The 20,872-nt window shown below is 29.0% G+C and overlaps 1 protein-coding gene across 2 annotated transcripts; it reads left to right on the top strand.

Annotated features, from left to right (window-relative positions):
- Positions 1-1,936: 1,936 nt before the first annotated feature.
- On the top strand, positions 1,937-20,697 carry LOC100163101 (eIF-2-alpha kinase activator GCN1). Of its 2 annotated transcripts, XM_008187673.3 has the most exons (36): positions 1,937-2,097; positions 2,179-2,278; positions 2,393-2,588; positions 2,790-2,951; positions 3,009-3,186; positions 3,247-3,499; positions 3,561-3,739; positions 3,821-4,021; positions 4,095-4,247; positions 4,372-4,543; positions 4,620-4,849; positions 4,932-5,064; positions 5,149-5,273; positions 5,603-5,784; positions 5,851-6,070; positions 7,422-7,755; positions 7,829-8,390; positions 8,489-8,699; positions 10,134-11,019; positions 11,089-11,268; positions 11,343-11,828; positions 11,917-12,056; positions 13,091-13,239; positions 13,299-13,410; positions 13,538-13,956; positions 14,027-14,150; positions 16,204-16,437; positions 16,495-16,758; positions 16,826-16,939; positions 18,468-18,892; positions 18,963-19,174; positions 19,244-19,392; positions 19,454-19,558; positions 19,628-19,843; positions 20,255-20,272; positions 20,366-20,697. In XM_008187673.3, the coding sequence occupies exons 1-36, from the start codon at positions 2,080-2,082 to the stop codon at positions 20,492-20,494; spliced, it is 7,971 nt and encodes a 2,656-aa protein (XP_008185895.1). In that variant the 5' UTR covers positions 1,937-2,079; the 3' UTR covers positions 20,495-20,697. The 2 variants fall into 2 exon arrangements, with proteins under 2 accessions (XP_008185895.1, XP_001947909.2); XM_001947874.5 differs by lacking the exon at positions 20,255-20,272.
- Positions 20,698-20,872: the final 175 nt, after the last annotated feature.

Genomic DNA, 20,872 nt, shown 5'->3' with positions numbered 1-20,872 from the left:
AATCCTGCGACCAGCGCGCTCCGCCACCGCTAGAGCTTCGACATCGACACTCGACGAGGCAGTTGCCGGCGTTGCCTATGTTAATGCATGGGTGATGGTATACGGGTGTGCGGCGTAAACACGTACAATATTGTGAATGGCGCATGCGCAAAACGCTAGCCAAGGCGGTAAAATATACTGCCTCGAGCCGCCGAGTACGTTACTACCCATGATGGAAATAAGTTATTTCTATCATGGTTACTACATTGTATATAGCCGCTCTACTAGCTAGGTGGGGGACAGCTCGCACAGTGCTTAGTGGAATGACCCGCCTCACCCCGCACCCGGCACCACAATATTAGAATACTGAAATTAATTCTGGAAATCAGGTGTCTTGATAAAGTAATTTATAATAATAAATATCATGACGACGCGCGACGCTGGTACTGTCGCCCGTCTCCTGTATAGTGCATACTGCATACTGCTTAAAAATTTGCTAATCGATTAAGATTATAGAGATTAGAGTGCTCAGATAAATCAAGGCGCAAAATGATTTAATTATTGTACAAGTATACAAATGTACCTATGCAAATTGTATCAATATTTATTTGTTTAGTTGGTATGTATAAATATAAAAATACCTAAATACAATTTTTATAGTTTTGTTTTAGTTCATGGGGCATTACTCCCCCCCCCCCCATGGGAGCACGCCAATGTACGGGGCGCTAGGGTTGTAATACTTAGGGGCGGAAAAATTGTAAGTCCGCCTCTGCCTAAAAGTAATAAGTACTCAAGTAGGTATTAGGTACATATGCTTATTTTAAAAAGTAGGTATTAAAATCTGTATTTGAATACCCATCACAAATACAAATACACTAAAAGTATATATAGTCTTAGAGATATAGAGATACTTTAAAATACATCAAATTTTTATAAAATATATTTTTATCTTATAAATCAAATGAACCGATTTTCATGTATATAATTTTACACCAAAACATTTTACGGAATTTAAAAAACATATTATTGTATGTATTCTCAATATTTTTATTCTCATTTTACGTGATCAAAATTAAAATAAAAAATATATAAACTAAAAAGAATTATTGAAATATAAAGATACTTCGAGAAAGTAGGTATTTAAAATACTTTTCTGAAGTCTAACTTTTCTAAAAAATACTTTACAACACTGAGTAGGTACGTACTACATTAGTTTCGGCAAAACAAATTTAAAATTTTTCAGAGTAGGTAGGTAATAGCCAATAGGTATAACAAACATCTAAGCATGACTTTAATACATAAACGGAAATCCATTAAAATTTCAGGGAGGGCTAACATTGTTAACACAATGATCCCACATAACTTAAAAAGGGGGATTGTTGGACTTTTTGGCCAATGCTAAATTGCCTATACCTAATAGTAATATTATGAATTCTAAATAATAAGTATCTAATATTAAATACATTCATTTTTAATAATTTTACGCTAGTCTGAAAGTTTGATGAGGCCCCTATAGTATGGGCTTCTTCTTGGTATTTTAAAGTGGACCTTTATATCGAAATTGTTAACAGCTTTTCATAATATCAAAAGTAAAAACTAAGTAAGTATCTATCTCAAAATTTGAATAATAAAAGAAAAATTCGGTTCTAAGATTGAAATAATAAATTAGGGGGTCGACATTGTCGAAATTAAAGGTCAAAATGTCGAAATTAAAATTCGAAATGTCGAAATTGAAAGTCGAAAAGTCGAAATTACAATAATTTTTTTTTTTTAGTTGTCACTACTACGCTTCCGTACAGTGCGACAGTGCCACGATTGTATATCTTAATTCGTGGTCCGGAACCATTCACCTATCACCAACGAAAATTGATGATGTGCTCACTACTCCGTTTCTATGTTATCACAACCGTTACTATGTTCTGAGTAATCGGTGTTTTATCATTTTGAATTTCACACCGAGGTTCATAACCATAGAAAACGCACATCGGCAGTGCATTCGGCACAATATCCTCCGTTTACTTGTCATATGCGACTTGCGAATCGAAAGTTAACATGTTATTTGTAATTTAAATTTAAATTTCAAGTTGACACAATTCTACCATGTCTGAACAGAAGGGAGTAAGTTTAACAATTATAATTGCTTGAGAATTATAAGTGCTTAAAAATATTTAATGTAATTTTACAATATTTATTTTATAGAATACTAAACAATTTTCGGACTTCCATTTGAAAGCCTTGTCATCCAGTATTAAAGAACGAAAACTTGTTTTTAAAAATGTTTCAAATGCTGTCAAATCTAGTAAATATATAAATATTAATATTGTTATGGATGTACTGATAGTTATTGTAAACATACACAAATGTTACAGTTATTATAATTTGTTATTATTAAATAAATTATACACAATTTCAGATATTTCAAATGAGGTATTGAATAGTATTAGTGAAGTTTTACCAATTGTTTTTAGTCGTTATCAAGACCTAAAATCACAGTCATATGTCAAAGAATTTATCAAAGTGCTGATGGTCTCAAAACCTGAAGCATGTCTAATTAATTTTACTCCGATATTAGCCGAATATGTCAATACATTTCCTCATTTAAATATATCGTAAGTATTATGTATTTTGAATGTTTAATTTAAGATTATAATTTACATATTACAAGAGTTGTTATCTGTAAATTCTGATAATTCCTTCAAATAGCCAGGTAAGTTTTTATTAAATATAGTGAGAACAATTTTAAGTAACTTAAAAGTTAAAACAGTAAATAATTAATTGGTTGATTAAAGATAGACTTGATTATTTTATAGGTATAATTTGGCAAAATCAGCTTTCTTTATCTTGCAAGTTATAAATGTTATTTTTAAAGTATCATTCAAAGATTATAACGTCTCACATGCAATTGAATTGAAACAGCTTATTAAACTTCAAGCAATACTAATACATTTAGTATCAATATCAAAAAATAAACAGTAAGTAATGTTTTACTTTGTATAATTGTCAATTATTGTATTTCATTTAATTTTTAGATTATGCATGAAATCATTTAATGCAATCAACGATATTTGGATACATGACAAAGGTACATTAGAATATTATGGAGAATGTTTAAAAGAAATTGATTCAAAACCTTACTTACTGGTTATTGAATCATATTTACTTAAATCAATGGCATCAATTGATATGAATCTTGCTAACAAATATAAGGTATTTTTAAATGTTATGTAATATTTTGTAATATTGGTAATAATTTGTTTTTATTTTAAGGAACCATTTTTGGAGGTATTTATAAAAGAAGGCATTGCTTGCAAAACACGGCCAGAGCAAGAATTTATACGACAATGTTCTTTTACTGTTAACTTAGTTTCATGCGATGAGTTCAAGTCAAAATTGTTGCCTCCCATTTTAAAATCAATGCTTCGTAATCCTGAAGTTATATTGGAGTGCATTGCCACAGTTATTTCTAGCATACAATTAGATTTAAGTGCTTATGCTGTCGAAATAACTAAAGGATTTTCTGGTATAAATTACTTATTTTAGATTTAATTTTTCCCATGTGATCTATTTGTTTTTAATTTTAGCTAATATTTATTCTCAAAATGAAAGAGCTAGAATTGAGTCAGCTGATTTATGTAAGCAATTGGCTTTAAAATGTAGTGATGCAACTGTGGTTTCTAATATATTGAACTTGCTATTTAATATTTATCATGGTTCTGAAGGAAAATTGAGTACATCAGAACAAAAAATTAATATTCTACAAGTAATAATTAAATAAAAAATATATACATTTATTATTATTTACATTTATGTTTATAAAACACTGAATATTATTTATTTTCAGGCAATAGGAAATTTTAGCTTTAACACGGTAACTAATGATGATAATTCTCAGCAATTAGCTGAGTTAGCTATAGATCAATTTGTGAAAGTATTAGATAACGAAATGCATGAAAAAACTTTGGTACATGCCATACAAATGTTAACTCTGTGGAGCTCAAATTTAAAAAAAAGAATACCCAAGGCTTTAATTATGTGGTTTATTGTAATTATTTTTTAAGATTTATAAAAACAAATTTTAACTTAAAGTTGTATGAATTAATTATATAATTGTTTAGAAAGGGTATGATAAAAAATCATCTGTATTATCTGTAAAATTATCATATATGGATTGTATGACAAATATTTTCAAAAATGAATACTCAACATATGCAGTTGATGTCATACCATTGTTATTGAAATGTGTTGAAAAATGTTCTCAATCATCTCAAGTATGTAAAACTAAACATAGTCGCAAAATCTAAAAAAAAAATTATACTTGTTTTGAAAATGCAAACAAAATATTTGTTCTTAGAAAATGTATGCATTTATTGAATATTAATATCTTATTTTTAGGCTCCAATTGTGACAGAAGCTTTATATGCTGCATATTTGTTATTACTAATCATAAACAAAAACCCAACACTAAACAATGAAATTGGGTTTACTCCATTATGGAATTTGGTCCTTAATTCAGATAAAGCATTATTTTTAAACGAAAAATTTTTATTATCGTTTACAGATGATGGTATGTTTCCTATATTATTTAATTGCAATATTATCAAACTTAATTATGATCATTGTATAATTTGTTTTAAATTTAGTGTTGAATAAAATATGCATGTTCAGTTTGCTAGTGTTAGACATGAAGTATGATCAAATTAATGGTCCTATTGAACCATATTTAAGATCAATAATTGTGAGTCTTTTGTTAATTAAATCATCAGTCCGTATACAATCTAAAGCAAATGTTTTAAAAGCTGTGTCATTGCCTGGAGGGTCTAAATTAGCTGCTTCACTGCTGAATGCTACTTCACAATTTCTGGAATGCAATGTATATAATGTTTTTTTCCATTAATTTGTATTTTATATAACTACTAAATTGTTTGTAATTAAATTTATTTTATTTCAATTAGAATGATTTAGAAATTAATCCTAAACATTTGGTAGAAACTATTCTCATATTATGCCACAACAGTAATATTGGAGAAGAAGAACAAAAAATCTTGGCTTTTGAATCATTGAAACCTTCACATCATCCTTTAATTGGTATAAATATATATTTTTTAAATTTTATAGCAAATGCTTTTCATACATTTTCATAGATTATTTTATTGTTAATTAAATTTGTAGAATCATATGCTCCAAATCTATGGATAAAAATAGTTAATCGTTTTCAACTAAAACCATCAGTGTTTATCAGATTGTATGAAAAAAAACTCATAAAACTTCTTATAGAAGATTATTTACCTACCAAAGTACGTACATTTTTAAAATAGTTATTTAAAAGTTGACTAAGCCTGACTTTGTTAATTATGATATCAATAGATTTTAACATTGGTGTAATTATATAATTAATTTTTGTTAGGTTTTCTTAGTAATTTTTCAGATTACTTAATTAGAATACAAATTTTAATTGATTGGAAAATAACATATAATATACTATTAATATTAAGTTAATATATTAACTTCATAATAATATTAAAATGTTGAAATGTCTAAATTGATTAAAGATGAATGTAAAATAACTTAGAATTTCTTGATATTTAATTGAATGTGTATTGTCCTAATTAATATGTGTTATTAGTGTATGGAAAATGTTTTGAGTACTGTGACCAAAATTAATGGGGATACAGTTATACCTGCAGTTATTGATAAAGTTAAACAACATTTAGAAGAAAATGATAAATATATTTGTGTAACAGAGATCGAGTATAACATATATTTGTATCCAGAAGGGGAATTGTTCGATAAATCAATTTTAGCGGAGTAATGTTGTTTAAAATATTAACTATTTAACTTAATTTGACTTAAAATATAATATTTGCTTCACAGGAAAGAAAATGAAAATACTATGAATGTTAAAAATATGAAAAGAGAAAGTAAAGCATACTCATTTAAAGAACAACAAGAAGAAATCATGTTAAGAAAGGAAATTGAAGCGAAAAAAATTAAAGAAGGAAAACTTAAAAAACCAGAACTTTCAGCTAAACAAAAAGAAGCTATATCTTTGGAATTAGAAAAAGAAGCAAATATAAGAAATAAATTGAAAAGTGTGAGTATTACAGTTTTTACATATAATAATTTATCTTTATTTTACAATATTACAATTAGGTACCAATAATAAAGAACAGTAAAAAAAAAAAAAATGGAAGTTCAATATATTTTTTCATACTAGGTATCTAACCATATATGTCTTTGTACCCATCCCAGTGGCATTCCAGTACATTTTTATTAGTGGCAGCAGTGCCAGATTTTAAACAGGTGCAACCCTGGGTCCTTTTAAATATGCCACCCTTATCCCAAGAAAAAAAATGTAGTATGTATTACTAATAAATTTATTTCATTATAAACAAATTACGTCAGTTGTAATTATAAAGAAAACAATTATAAATTCTAACAAACAATAATATAAAACCTGACCTAACTTAATAATATAAAATGTATTATATGGACCACGGGGGTAACACAACTTAACTCCCCACAGGTTCACCAATGACCCACCTACAATCATATATTCTATTATGCCTTTTGCCAAACTATAAAACCTACCTATTTAATAGATATTAATGATATTATTAGCATAAATAGATTTTTGGGTAAATCAATAAATGTTTGTATAATAAATTGTTATCAGTTAGGTTTTAGGTGCAATAAATAATTTTTTTTTATTGGTCTTAAGCCCAGCAACATTAGTTGTAGTTTGGTACTGTAGAGTTTTGGAACGGTAGGGAACGTTCGGTTAGAAACACGTTTTTGTGTTTGGCTGAATTTTCAAGTGGGCACCCATAGGTATCTGTCATGCCTGGATGGAGGATGGCCTCTCTCCAGACACCGTGACTGCCCGAAAAGAAGTAAAATTAATTAGAAAACGAGTATTCATGGATAAACATAGTTAGACATCAAGTTGGGTCGAACAGCTTAGATGTTGTAACTCTAAAAGCACTTAATATGTACTTAAAAGCACCAAAATAAAAAATTTAACCGATTATAGTAATCTATGAAATAAAAAAATAGAGGGAAAGTATGTAAGCCCTCTGATGTACAGTATTATATTGAAATATTGATGTTATCCATGACTAGAAATTCTAGAATCATTCAAATACTCACCAGATTTAACATTTATTTGCACGCACCACAATTTACCAATAGTATAGACGTTGGGCGTATAGTGTTTGTATTTATATGTGTATGTTTATGTATAATGGTGCTAAGGTGTATTGATAAAATTATATAAGTATTCTAAATCAATTACATATGGATAAAGATAATAATTAGGGAATACCATTTATTGTCTGTATTTTAATTATTTTCCTTTTGTCAGCTTGTACAGAGTTAGACATGTCTGAATGGCCTGACCGTTAAATCTGTCACTAGTTACTCATAGTTGGTATTTTATTTTGTAGATGAATGACGAAATATTGACTTTGGTTTCAATGATGAAAGGAATTATTGCTGGAAATTCTCTCTTGGTTTCTCAGTCATTAAGATATTTGATACCAGGAATTATCTCAAATTTACAATCAATTATAGCTGCACCACACCTAAAAAAATTATTTATAGATCTAGCATTTTGTGCTTTTCATGCTGATGAAACAAAAAAAACCAAAGTTGTATCTAAAGTTAATAACGATCGCATTAAATTATCAGATTCTCATATCAATGCCATAGCTTATTATACTCTTAGAAAATTAAAGCCAAAATGTATGATTGAAGATGGCTGGTTAAAAGAAAATATTGGTAAGTTGAATAACATAAAGTTTATTTAAATTCATTTTAATGATACTTTTTTTTTTTTAAATATATTTATTAGAAAAAGCAACAATGAGGCTCGTTAATTTGTTTTGTGATTTAACTAAAAAAGAGGGACAAGAATTTACATCCCCATCATTTTGTTATTCCTTCACATTGATCAGAGCTGTCATGTTGGACTTACCTTTTGATCATGAGTTGGTTTATGATTGTTTATTATTGATAAAAAATCAATCAACTGTTCGTCCCAAAGCAACTTCAAAAGCAAAAAGCAATTCAGATCTTCAACGACCTAAATTTTTACCTCGTATTGAAATGTTTCAACTCTTGTCTGAAATAATTAGTCGTACAACAGGCGATCTTCAGGACAAAGCTGTTTTAGCATTTCTATCAGTTGCCGATAGTTGTTCTACTGACGAGAAATGTGATCCAGCTAGCCGAGATGAAATTTTATGTTTATTATCGGCACTTCAAAATCCATCTCGAAATGTAAGGAATACAGCTATTAAAGCTTTACAGAAAGTGGTAGATGCTTTTCCAACATCAAAAAAAGATAATCAAATCATATTAAGAATAACTAAAAGAATATGGATTACCAAATTTGACATTTATGAAGAAAATAGGTATAGTTAACAATTGTAGTAAAATTTATAAAAAAAAAAAAATATATTTATACATTTTTCCTGATTGTTAATTAGTGTTAGTATATTTTTGTTACTAGGGAATTAGCAAATGAGTTATGGGAATCTTCAAAATTGGAAATAAAAATTAATGGACTTCTAGAAAACTTATTAGAAGACGTAGTTCATCCAGTTGCTGATGTACAAAAGGCAGTATCTATTGCTCTTTTTTCACTTTTAAAAGATTCTCCTATAAATGCCACAAATATTGCATTAAAAAAATTACTCACTTTGTATAACAGTAAAATTATGGTAAGTTTTGTAATTTTAAGATATTTTTAGATATTAGGGTACGGTAGGAAAGTATAGGTTTAATTTTTAATTTCCCAAAGATTATTTACAAAATCCGTTTTGTTAATTTATACAATTAAGATCTTATAGAAAAAATTAAAATTGTCTTAATAGTGATGTCCTTATGAAAAACATTCACAGTTTGAAAAGTTATGTATGAACTAGTCCTACTCTGTACAATATCACAACCGGAATTGCATGAATTTCCATTGTATTGCTTGCAAAAGGTCCTAAAAATGACTGAGGAACAGAAAACTTACAATTTAAATTAAAAATAATGTCAACTAATATTAACCCAAAATACCTCTTATTAATACTCCTCTAAAATGCAAACGGTATAATACAACATACTAACTGATTCATACACTTACTTCATCTTAGGAAAATTTATATGGGACTTATAACAGAAACTCGTTTAAAAACTAATAATATACACATACCCGGATACCTCCTTTATTGGACAGACCATCCAGATGACAATGCTCATGCGGGCACTGCAATTTTTAATTTCAACACAAATCCTACACAATGTCTACATAGTACATTACCAATGACCTTTTCTACAGTTTACAAACATTCTAGTTTAATTAAACCACACTCTAGTCACACAATATCATCAGTATACTGCTCACTTGGTCACCAAAATAATCTTCAAACTTTAAAAAACTCCTTTATCATTGGAGGCGATTTCAACGCCAAACATGTAAATTTTGGCTGCTGGTCAAACAACAGCAGGGGACAAATATTCTTAAATGCAATCCTAAACTTTAACTTAAAAGTTAATATACCAAACTAGCTAACTCATTGCTCATCTCACTCAAATAGACAGCCTGATATTTTAGATGTCTTCATTTCACGCATCTCAGATTCAATACATAAGCAAATAGAAATATTTTACTGACTAAAATGACCCAATCCTACTGTGCCTTAGCTGTAACACAACTTCTGTACAAAATACTTCACTTGGTAACAGCCCAACAAATTTTGAAACTATTCTAAAAATATATTATCGAAAAACTACTGCTTAACATCAAATTTAAATCTAATGATAACATAGATAACACAGCCCAATATTCTGTAACTTCATTCCAAGAGTGTAGCTCAATATCTTCCATCTTAATAAACCCAACTAAAAATAAATACAAGTATTAATCAAGCCATCCAGGGACGTGCCCAGAGAGTGGTTTTGGGGGTTCAAACCGTCCCCAAATTGATCTTCTTTATTTTTATAAATAAAAACATTATATTTAAAAAAAGTTAAGCTAGCCGCAAACTAAATCCTGGGCACTACCCTGAGGTACCTTAATTGACCAACCAACTACAAAAAGGTTGGACCACTCTTGTTTAAATGACTTTTCTGAATTTTAACTACTAAACATAACATTTCTGTTTTAGAAACCAGAAGATAATATAGAATTGGATGATTGGCAAGGTCGAGTTGGTGTAGCTATGGCATTGGAACAGTTGTCATTATTATTAAGTGATGATATGGTGATACAATTAGTAAATTTTTTTGTTTCTACAAGTTTAGATGATAGAAATAATGTTGTAAGAGAGCATATGCTTAAAGCTGCAGTAGCTGTTGTAAATTTACATGGAAAAAATAATGTTGATCGTCTAATGAATATATTTGAGAAGTTTTTAAAAAAAGCAACTTCTTCTGAAAGTTTTGATAATGTTCGGTTAGGTGTTGTTGTATGCATGGGAAATTTAGCAAGACATTTAGATTCTGATGATCCCAAATTAAAACCTATTACTAATAGATTACTTGAAGCATTATCTACTCCATCTCAAGAAGTTCAAGAGGCAGTAGCCAATTGTTTATCACCCCTTATGCCATTAGTTAAAGATGATGCATCAGCTATATTAAAGAAACTTTTAACCCGCCTTTTCAATTCTGCATCATTTGGAGAACGCAAGGGTGCTGCTCATGGAATCGCAGGAGTCATCAAAGGTCTTGGTATTCTAAGTTTAAAACAGTATGATATTATGAGTACTTTAACTGAAGCTATTCAAGATAAAAAAAATTATAAAAAGCGTGAAGGTGCATTGTTTGCATTTGAAATGTTGTGTTCGACTTTAGGTCGATTGTTTGAACCATATATTGTTCACGTTTTACCACATTTGTTATCATGTTTTGGAGACAACAGTGAGTATGTAAGGACAGCTACTTATGATTGTTCAAAAGCAATAATGAGCAAGTTATCAGCTCATGGTGTTAAACTAATCTTACCGTCATTATTGAATGCATTGGAAGGTGATTCTTGGAGAACAAAAACTGGTAAGAATACATTAATTATTTGTTTGTATTTAGTATTTCCCAAATATAATTGTATTATTTGATTATTAGGTTCGATAGAGTTATTAGGAGCAATGGCATACTGTGCACCAAAACAACTATCATCGTGTTTGCCTAGTATTGTACCAAAATTAATAGAGGTTTTAAGTGACTCTCATATTAGTGTTCAAGAAGCTGGGGCCCAAGCTTTAAAAGTTATTGGATCAGTTATACGAAATCCAGAAATTCAAGGTAATTTTTTGATACATTTATCTAATATATTATTCAAAATTTCAAACTTAACTAATGAAAAAACTTGTTTGTAGCTATTGTACCGGTTCTTCTTGAAGCTCTTCAAAATCCATCGAACAAGACTGCTCCTTGTTTACAAATTTTGTTAAATACTAAATTTGTTCATTTCATTGATGCTCCATCACTTGCATTAATTATGCCTGTAGTACAACGGGCATTTATAGATCGCTCAACAGAAACAAGAAAAATGGCTGCTCAAATTATAGGAAATATGTATTCATTGACTGATCAAAAAGATTTGACACCATACTTGCCCAATATTATACCAGGATTGAAAAATTCATTATTAGATCCGGTTCCAGAAGTTCGGACTGTTTCTGCTCGTGCTCTTGGGGCTATGGTTCGAGGAATGGGTGAAACTAGTTTCCAGGATTTATTACCATGGTTAATGCAAACTCTTACATCAGAAGCTAGTTCAGTAGATAGATCAGGTGCTGCCCAAGGTCTGAGTGAAGTTGTTGGTGGACTTGGCGTAAATAAGCTTCACAGTTTGATGCCAGGTAAGTTATAAAATTGAATTTTGAATACTAGTTTAAATTTTTTTTAATAATTTATGATTTTTAAATATTCATTTTTATTTATATATAGAAATAATTGCAACTGCAGAACGTACGGATATAGCCCCTCAAGTTAAAGATGGTTATATCATGATGTTCATATATATGCCAGGTGTATTTAACGATGATTTCATTCCTTATATAAATCAAATCATTACACCTATTTTAAAAGTAAGTTTCTTATATAATAAACTATTTTATCAACAAATCTTTTTGTTTGCTAAAATAATGGATATTTTAATTATATCCAATGGTTTCTAATGTAAAATACTCATTATTTCTATATTAATTAACATTTTTGAAAATATGTTTATATATAGTTTGAAGTCATTACAATGCTACATTATTGAAGAGAATATTCTTGCTATTTTGTTGTTAATTTTTAAATCCTTATTTCTTTAAGTTGCAACCTACATTTTTATTTTTTAGAGTAGGTATTTTGATTTTTATAAATTGAAAAAATATTAGTTTTAAAAACGTTCATAGGTTTTTTAGTAATTTGTTTATGTCTGACGTAAAATTCTCTTAACTTAGTTAATCTTTACATCATTTTCAATACTTATTACTGTATAAGTATTCATATGCTAATTTTAAATTTGTTTAATTAGTTTTTTATACTCTTATTAGTTATAACTTATAACTTATATTTCTAAGAAGTCCATAAAGGTAATAATATAAAACAACAAAAGAAAATATATTGAAAATGATTCTTTCCTTTTAGTTTCATTATAACTGCACTGTCGTACAGTGGACGGCTAAAAGTACAATTTCAGAGCTGCGGCCAGCCACAACAATTAACCGTAGTTTGAAAACCATACCTTGACTGATTTATTCATATAAAAAATAGAAGTGTATAAAATAAAGAATAAAACCAACATCATAATATATTCATGAACACAATGTAACAGAAATAAGTGATTGACTATAGTTCTTATTAATATTTTTTTTATATGTTTATATATAATTATTAATTAACAATATTCATATTATATCTAAATTTAATAACAAAGGAATAAAAATGGTTGCTCAATTAGTTAGTTACGTATTAGGTTATTTTTTCTGTTATTCTCTAAAATCTAAATTGTACATCAATTTGAGAAAATATATTGTTATCAGTGCTTCATTGTCGACATTTGGTGTCACAACCGGAAAAAAACATTGTGTACTTATTATAAAATATTATGCTACATAATTTATAATTTTAGGCTTTGGCAGATGAAAATGAATTTGTTCGGGAAACTGCGTTAAAAGCAGGTCAACGAATTGTAAATATGTATGCTGAATCTGCAATACAACTACTCTTACCTGAACTTGAACGTGGTTTATTTGATGACAATTGGCGTATCCGATTTAGGTAAAATTATTATATTTATTTTAGTTGAATTTTTATATATTTTTTTTTATATTTTACAGTTCTGTTCAATTACTTGGTGATTTATTATATCGCATATCTGGTGTGTCTGGTAAAATGAGTACAGAAACTGCTAGTGATGACGATAATTTTGGCACAGAACATTCTCACAAGGTTTGTAGATTTTTAAATCAAAAATAATGAAAATATTGTTTATAATATTGGCTACTGATATTATATTTATTGATAATTATTGTAAAAACAACATGATAATTGTCAAAATGTTATTACATTTTTTAAGGCTATTATTGGCACCTTGGGAGCGGAAAGACGTAACCGGGTACTAGCCGGTTTATATATGGGTCGTTCTGATGTTGCATTAATGGTTCGCCAAGCTGCATTACACGTATGGAAAGTAGTTGTCACTAATACTCCACGTACTTTAAGAGAAATATTGCCAACTTTATTTACACTACTGTTGGGATGCTTAGCTAGTACTAGCTTTGATAAAAGACAAGTTGCTGCAAGAACTTTAGGAGATCTAGTGAGAAAACTAGGAGAACGTGTGCTACCAGATATAATTCCTATTTTAGAAAGAGGTCTTGAGTCTGAACAAGCGGATCAACGTCAAGGAGTTTGTATTGGCTTGTCAGAAATTATGGCATCTACTAGTAGAGAAATGGTATTGACCTTTGTAGATAGCTTAGTGCCTACTGTCAGGTAATTATTCGTAAGACTTTAAAAGTATTTGTTGCTTATAAAAATGAATTGTATTTATTTGATTATTTAGTCGAGCTTTAGCAGATCCCTTACCATCTGTAAGACAAGCTGCTGCTAAAACATTTGATAGCCTTCATTCAACTGTGGGACATCGAGCATTAGATGATATTTTACCATCCATGTTAAATAATCTGGTATGTATAATAAATAACAATACACAGTAAAACTCGCTGAAGACACTTTTCAATGGACTAGCTCAAAAGAGCATCTTAAGTCAGAAAGCGTCTTATGCAAGAATTGGTGAAAAATCTTAGGTGGTTAAAATATTGAGTTTATTTATTTATTATAGTAAAACAGGTTTATTTATAAATTGTAATGTACAGTAGAACTCCGATTATCCGGACTAACTAATGTCTAGGGTGGTCCAGATAAGCAAATATCTGGATGATTGACTTATGGCATTTTAAAAGTTATATAGTGACATTGTAAAACGACAATTCACTTGTTATAACAATTGACAGACTAAACTGTGCGACGATTAGACAACAACTGACCATTGGCGCAATTATCTGTGTTTTGTTGGAAGTTTTTTATACAATAATTCAGTTTTTAAGTAGGTTATAAGCATTTTTAATTTACATTTATTATACATGCTATAACTCACTTAAAAACTGAATTATTTTAAAAAAACTTTCAACCAAACACAGATAATTTCCTTACCATCAAGTTTCATAATAGGTTGATTTATTTTAATTTTTAAGCTAACTGCATAATACTTGAATTTCTGAGCGTCAGACGGAGAAAACACATGCGGGTGTGGCGTCCTCTTTAAATACCGACCTTTTTTTTCGTCCGTTTGATTGGCGTTTGGATAATCAGAGTTCTACTGCCCATTTTCCTAACCGACTGATTGGCTGATTCATCATCGCCTGGATAGAACCGCCAAAGCTAAGAGTATGAAATTTAGGTGTCAGTAGTTTGTTTAATAAAACAAGGATTTTAAGATTCGCACAGTGGTGGCTAGTGCCTAGGTGTACAGGTGTGCGCACACCTAGATTAATATAGATTAAATAGTAAAAATGTATTTAAATTTTAATTCAATATCTGTTAAACTGTATTTATTCTATAATACAAAATTCAATTTTAAAAACATTTGAGACTCGCTTAAACATGACAGTTATTATACTCCTAAAATGTAGAAAAGATATGCAATAAATACACATAAACTAGTCTGCAGGTCTGTCAGAACACCGTCGGTTTTGAAATACATTCGGCCATTGAGTGGTGGGGGTTAACAAATAAAAGAGACCTTAGTATCGCCATATTGGAATTATTATCCCGTATTTTCTATTTTTATTTTTTTATTTCAAAATGTTGTGTTGGAAGTTTTTTAAAGAACTTTTGCAATAATGGCATACCATGATATACTTAAAACATCCCAATTAACCATTGTGTGCATCACCAAATATTTTACCCTTCGAGTCGCCGCTGGATTAACAGTGGACATTTTTTGTTTATAAATGGTGGCTATTGATTACTCAGGCAGATCAGGTACAAGCAAGCATCAAATTGTCAAGTTTACATAGCCTTGATTAAAGAAACTATATCTTATAACCAAATGTATATTTGTAGATTTTTACTGGAATACTAGATCGATTTTACAGGAATCTTGGAGATTGTTTTTAGATATTTCAGAAAACTAGATAATAAATAGTTTAATTTAAATCACCAAAGTAAAATATACCAAGTGCTAAATCCAATTTGTGATTTGCGGTTACCCATCTAGGTCGAATTATTTCACTAAACTAGGTACACTGACACCAGTTTGTCCATGTACTGAGGTATACTAAAACTGAGATACATGTATATAGCGTATATACTATTTAAGATTTGCAACATAAAAAAACTGCACAAGAGCAAAGCTCGGTTATTTATCTAGTGTATTCTAAAATTATAAAAAATACAAACACAATTTATATCACTTTTTTTATGTACTTGGAAAGATAGAATTTATATGTGTATGATTTACATTCCAAGTATGTGCTTTAGCAAGGTTTTTAATTACTCTAATAGTTTATCGTTATGTATTGATCAAAAGAACGAAGCAAAAGCAAGTCTCTTAACAAGTGGTTTTACATTAACTACTGTAGGAAATATCCTACACCGGTGGGACCGGTGTAAAACAACGTCTTAAGCGAGTCTTACTGTATCAATAATGTATACCTAAACAAATATTTTTGATTTTAGAATAACCCAGATTCAGAAATCGCTGAGAGAACTTTAGATGGATTACGCCAAGTGATGGCAGTTAAATCCAGAGTAGTTTTGCCATATTTAATACCTCAATTGACTCAACCACCTATTAATACAAAAGCTTTATCAATTTTAGCCTCAGTTGCCGGAGAAGCTCTTAACAAATATTTACATAAAATATTACCTGCCTTATTAACTGCACTATCTAAAACTGAATCAGCTGCTGAGGTAAAGTAATTAATATTATTTTTTATATGATATTTAACAGCAAAATTATTTTATCAGGAACTAGTATATTGCCAAGCTGTTGTGCTAGCAGTTTGTGATGATGCTGGAACTATGGTTGATTTACTATTAGATGCCACACAAGCAGAAAATGTTTCTCAAAAACAATCAGCATTACAATTATTAGCTGTATTTTGCACACATACAAAAGCAGATTATAGTTCGTATGTTCCTAAACTTTTACATGGAATAATTTATCAATTTAAAGATCAAGATGAGAAAAATTTACAACTAGCTTGGGAAGCTTTGAATGCTGTTTGCAAAGTATTTTATTATTTAATTTATTTCAATTTTGTTCTTCATAGTTGATATATTTTTTTATTTATTATAGTCTGTGGATACAAAACAAAGTAATCATTTAGTATTTGAAATACGTCAAGCCATAAAATTTGTGATGAGTGATTTCAAGCATTTAGAATATCTTCCAGGTTTCTGTATACCAAAAGTAAGTTAAATAATGAATAAAAATAATTATTTTATTACCATCGAAAATTCTTAATCTCCATAAAGAACTAAAGAAGTAAAAAAAAATTTTTATTATGATAAAAATATAGTGCTTCAAAACAAAAGTTGGTCTAAAAATGTAATTTCCCTTGACCCGTGATGTAATAAAATCATAGTATATATTATATCTAAAATTATACATTTGTGATAACTACTTAGTAGTTAGTATGGTTAAAAATTTCATAAAAATAAAAATAATTTAACATTTAAATCATATAAATATATTTCTAAAAAAGTTATATCTATATTTCTTAAAATATTTTTATCATTTTCATAGTATTAATAATGGTTTCAGGGTGGTTTAAGATCGATTAAAAATAAAAATATACAAAATAGCACAGATATACAATATTATATCTACTCTGATATTTTAAGTTCCAACCAATGCATTATTATAATGTATAGTGAAGAATTGAAATAAATATATACAATATAATTTGTAAATACTTATACATAAAGATGAATAGATTGTATACGGTATACCTACCAAATAAAATTAACAGTTAATATATTATTTAAGTTACAAATTTAAATTTTAAATTTTCTTAAAATATAAGTAAAAACATTATTTTTATAATATATAATATAAATAGAAGCTAGATAAAATCCCGCCACACTTATACAACATATACTCGTTGCGGAATAAGAACATGACCAGTCGCGCATTCAAAACAACTTCCTCCACCGCACCGCCCACCATAGTGGCAATTACCGGCTTTGTATATGGAGTGCCTCATGTGTCAACAGAGACGTACACGTGCTTATAAAACAACACAGTGTATGCGGTTCACATTTTAAACAGTGCTGTATAACTGTGAACAGATGTTTGGGGAACCAATGAGAAATCGGTTGCGCGTAATGGACGCTAATCGGTCCGCCGCCTGGTCATGTTCTTATTCCGCGCCGAGTATAGAATACAATTAGTGGGGTAATGAATTACCCCCGCGCAACCTACTAAAGAGTGAAGGTTAAGCCTCTGCTCAGTTTTAGAAGATTTATTTTAAATGTCTTCTTTATTTAAAACATTTGATAAATCTAATTCAATAGCTATAATAGACAACTTAGAGATTCAATTTCTAACATAGTTGACCTTGTTATTCATTTAACGCATTCCTGAAAATATTGTTTCACTAGAGGCAGAACTTGTTGGAAAGTGATAAATGTAGCGATTTATATTAATTCAAAAGAAAAGTTAGGGGACTTAGCCCCCCCCCCTAGTTACGCCTATGTTTATAACTTGTAAATTAATTTTTTTTCTATAATTATTTTAACTGTACAAAATAAATACTAAGCATGTATTTTAGATAGTGTATCTATTGGAGCATGTGATATTATGACATAACGCATAAATGAGACATTTAAAAGCACATAAAAGCACAATTTTCTTACAATAATAAATCTTGAATGATTAGATTTTTCTTATCATTTATTTCACTAAAATTTAATTTTGAATATTTGATTATTTAAAGGGAGCTGATCCATTTGTACCAATATTTAGGGAAGCAATTCTTAATGGTAGTCCAGAAATCAAAGAGCAAGCTGCTCAAGGTTGGGGAGAAGTTGTTAAAGTAGCTGCAAAGGAAGGATTAACTTCTCCTGTATTAAATATGACTGGACCACTCATTCGTATTTTAAATGAACGCTATACGTGGAACATAAAATCAGCAATTTTAGAAACAGTTGCTTTATTATTAGCCAAGGCTGGTAGTAATTTAAAACAGTTTTTACCCCAGTTGCAAACAACATTTTTGAAAGCATTACAAGACCCAAATAGACAAGTTAGGCTTAAAGCAGCCAACGCTCTAAGCCATCTTATTGTTGTACATTCTCGCACAGAAACAATTTTTGTTGACCTACATTCTGGAGTAAAAAATTCAGAGGATATAACCATTAAGTAATTAAACTAATAATACAGAATATAAAATTACTTTTAGATTATATTCTTTTTGATTACTTTTCCTCAGAGAAACAATGCTTCAAGCTTTACGTGGTGTTATTTCACCAGCTGGTGATAAAATGTCAGATCAGGTTCGAAGAACTGTATTTATGACTTTAAGAGAAGGACTAGGAAACCCAGAAGATACTATTAGAAGTGGTACTGCTGGTTGTCTCGGTGCTTTATGTAAATGGTTATCTCCTGAACAATTAAACGTTGCTTTAAACGATCATATTTTAAGTAAGTATAACTTATTCAATTTTATTTTCATGTTATTCCATATTAAATAAAAATTTACATTTTCAACAGTTGATGATCCTTCACTAGATCCAATATTGAGACACGGTAGAAGTTCTGCATTGTTTGTTGCTCTTAAAGAATCCCCAGACACCGTTTTTAGTTCATTATATAGTGATAAAGTTATAAAAACAATTTTATGTCATTTACAAGCTGATAAGGTAACAAACAATTAATTATTTATAACTCAAATAATATATTTTACCCATATTTAATTTTTAGATTTCTATTGTGATGAATGGAGTTAGAAGTTGCGGATATCTATTTTTACACTTAATGAATATTCGATCAATAATACCTTCACAGCTTTTAAGTCCATTTACCAGAGTAAGTAAAACAAAAAAAAACTAATGTCATAATTTTTTATTTTATACTATTTTGAATAATAAATTTTAGTTGATGAATCAATCCAGTAATGAAGTTAAGCAATTAGTTGCACATATCTGTTCATATTTAGGGAAGTCTGGTATTACTATATCTCCAGAATTTCAAAAGGCAACCATACCAATGTTAGTAAATGGAACTAAAGAAAAAAATTGTTATGTCAAATCTAATAGTGAAATAGCTTTAGTTGCTGTTCTCAAATTGCAACAAGGTGATGCAACATTGCAGGTAAATACAATTTCATTAGTGACTATAAATTTTATTAAATTGCCATAAAATATTCAATTTATATTTTAAAATTTTAAATAACAATTGTTAGCCTCAAAATAATAATTAAAAAAAACAGCTTCATCAAATAAATTAAAGGTTGGTGCCTGATGTGGGGCAGTGGTTGGCTGTAGTCACTAATTGATGCTGCGGTCAAGCATCGTCCGGCATCACAAGCTCCAGGATGGGTGACCTCCCGGGTTCTTTGCAACAAATCCTTCCCCCACATAAACATGTGTTCCTAACACAAACCGTAACTCCCACAAAATGCTGTCAATTTATGTCTAAAAAAAAAAAAATGTAATTAAACTAGTTAATAATAGAATTATTATTAATAAAAATGTTTATTTTTAACTTATATTTTATATGCAGCCTGGACCTGAAATGGAGGTAAACAATTTATGCATAAAACTTTACAATCTATAATATTAATAAAAATAACAATAATATACTAATATAATATTTTATTTTCTTCTATTTTAGGCTTGTTTGAATTTATTGGATACTGGTGCTCGTGAAGCACTAAATGATGTCATAAATAAAGTATTACGTAAGGTTTCAACTCAAATGGACACCAAAATTGAAGAACTGGATGATACATTAATTACTTGAAATGTAATGCATTATAAATCAATTAATGTACTCACATTAATTTTTGTGTGTACAAATAATCAGATTAATATTAATAACTAGAATTATATACTATATATAATATTTTTATGCTCTTAATTTCAATAATGTATTAATTCTCCCCATATTGTACATGGTCATTAAAAAGAAATCAAAATGTAATAAGTAATTACATTGCTGTTTAATATTTTGTACATTTATTTTTATGAAATATTTAAATGTTCGTATTCAAAATGATAATTAAATGATGGATACAATATATATATATATATTTTTAATACATACTACGCATATCCAATTATGATTTAATTAAAATACATCATTAACTAAGTTCTTTCTATTTTAATCATCTGGATATTA

The sequence above is a fragment of the Acyrthosiphon pisum genome, chromosome A2, assembly GCF_005508785.2.
Source record: "Acyrthosiphon pisum isolate AL4f chromosome A2, pea_aphid_22Mar2018_4r6ur, whole genome shotgun sequence".
Taxonomy (NCBI): Eukaryota; Metazoa; Arthropoda; class Insecta; order Hemiptera; family Aphididae; genus Acyrthosiphon; species Acyrthosiphon pisum.
Note: the sequence above shows the minus strand (reverse complement) of the source record. Positions and strands in the feature narration are given on the sequence as shown.

Bases quoted from the DNA above. Each gene is read 5' to 3' on its own strand.
- LOC100163101 (XM_008187673.3), top strand. The intron at 2,952-3,008 runs GTAAGTAATGTT...TTTAATTTTTAG, and splicing joins TCAATATCAAAAAATAAACA to ATTATGCATGAAATCATTTA. The intron at 13,957-14,026 runs GTAATTATTCGT...TTGATTATTTAG, and splicing joins AGCTTAGTGCCTACTGTCAG to TCGAGCTTTAGCAGATCCCT.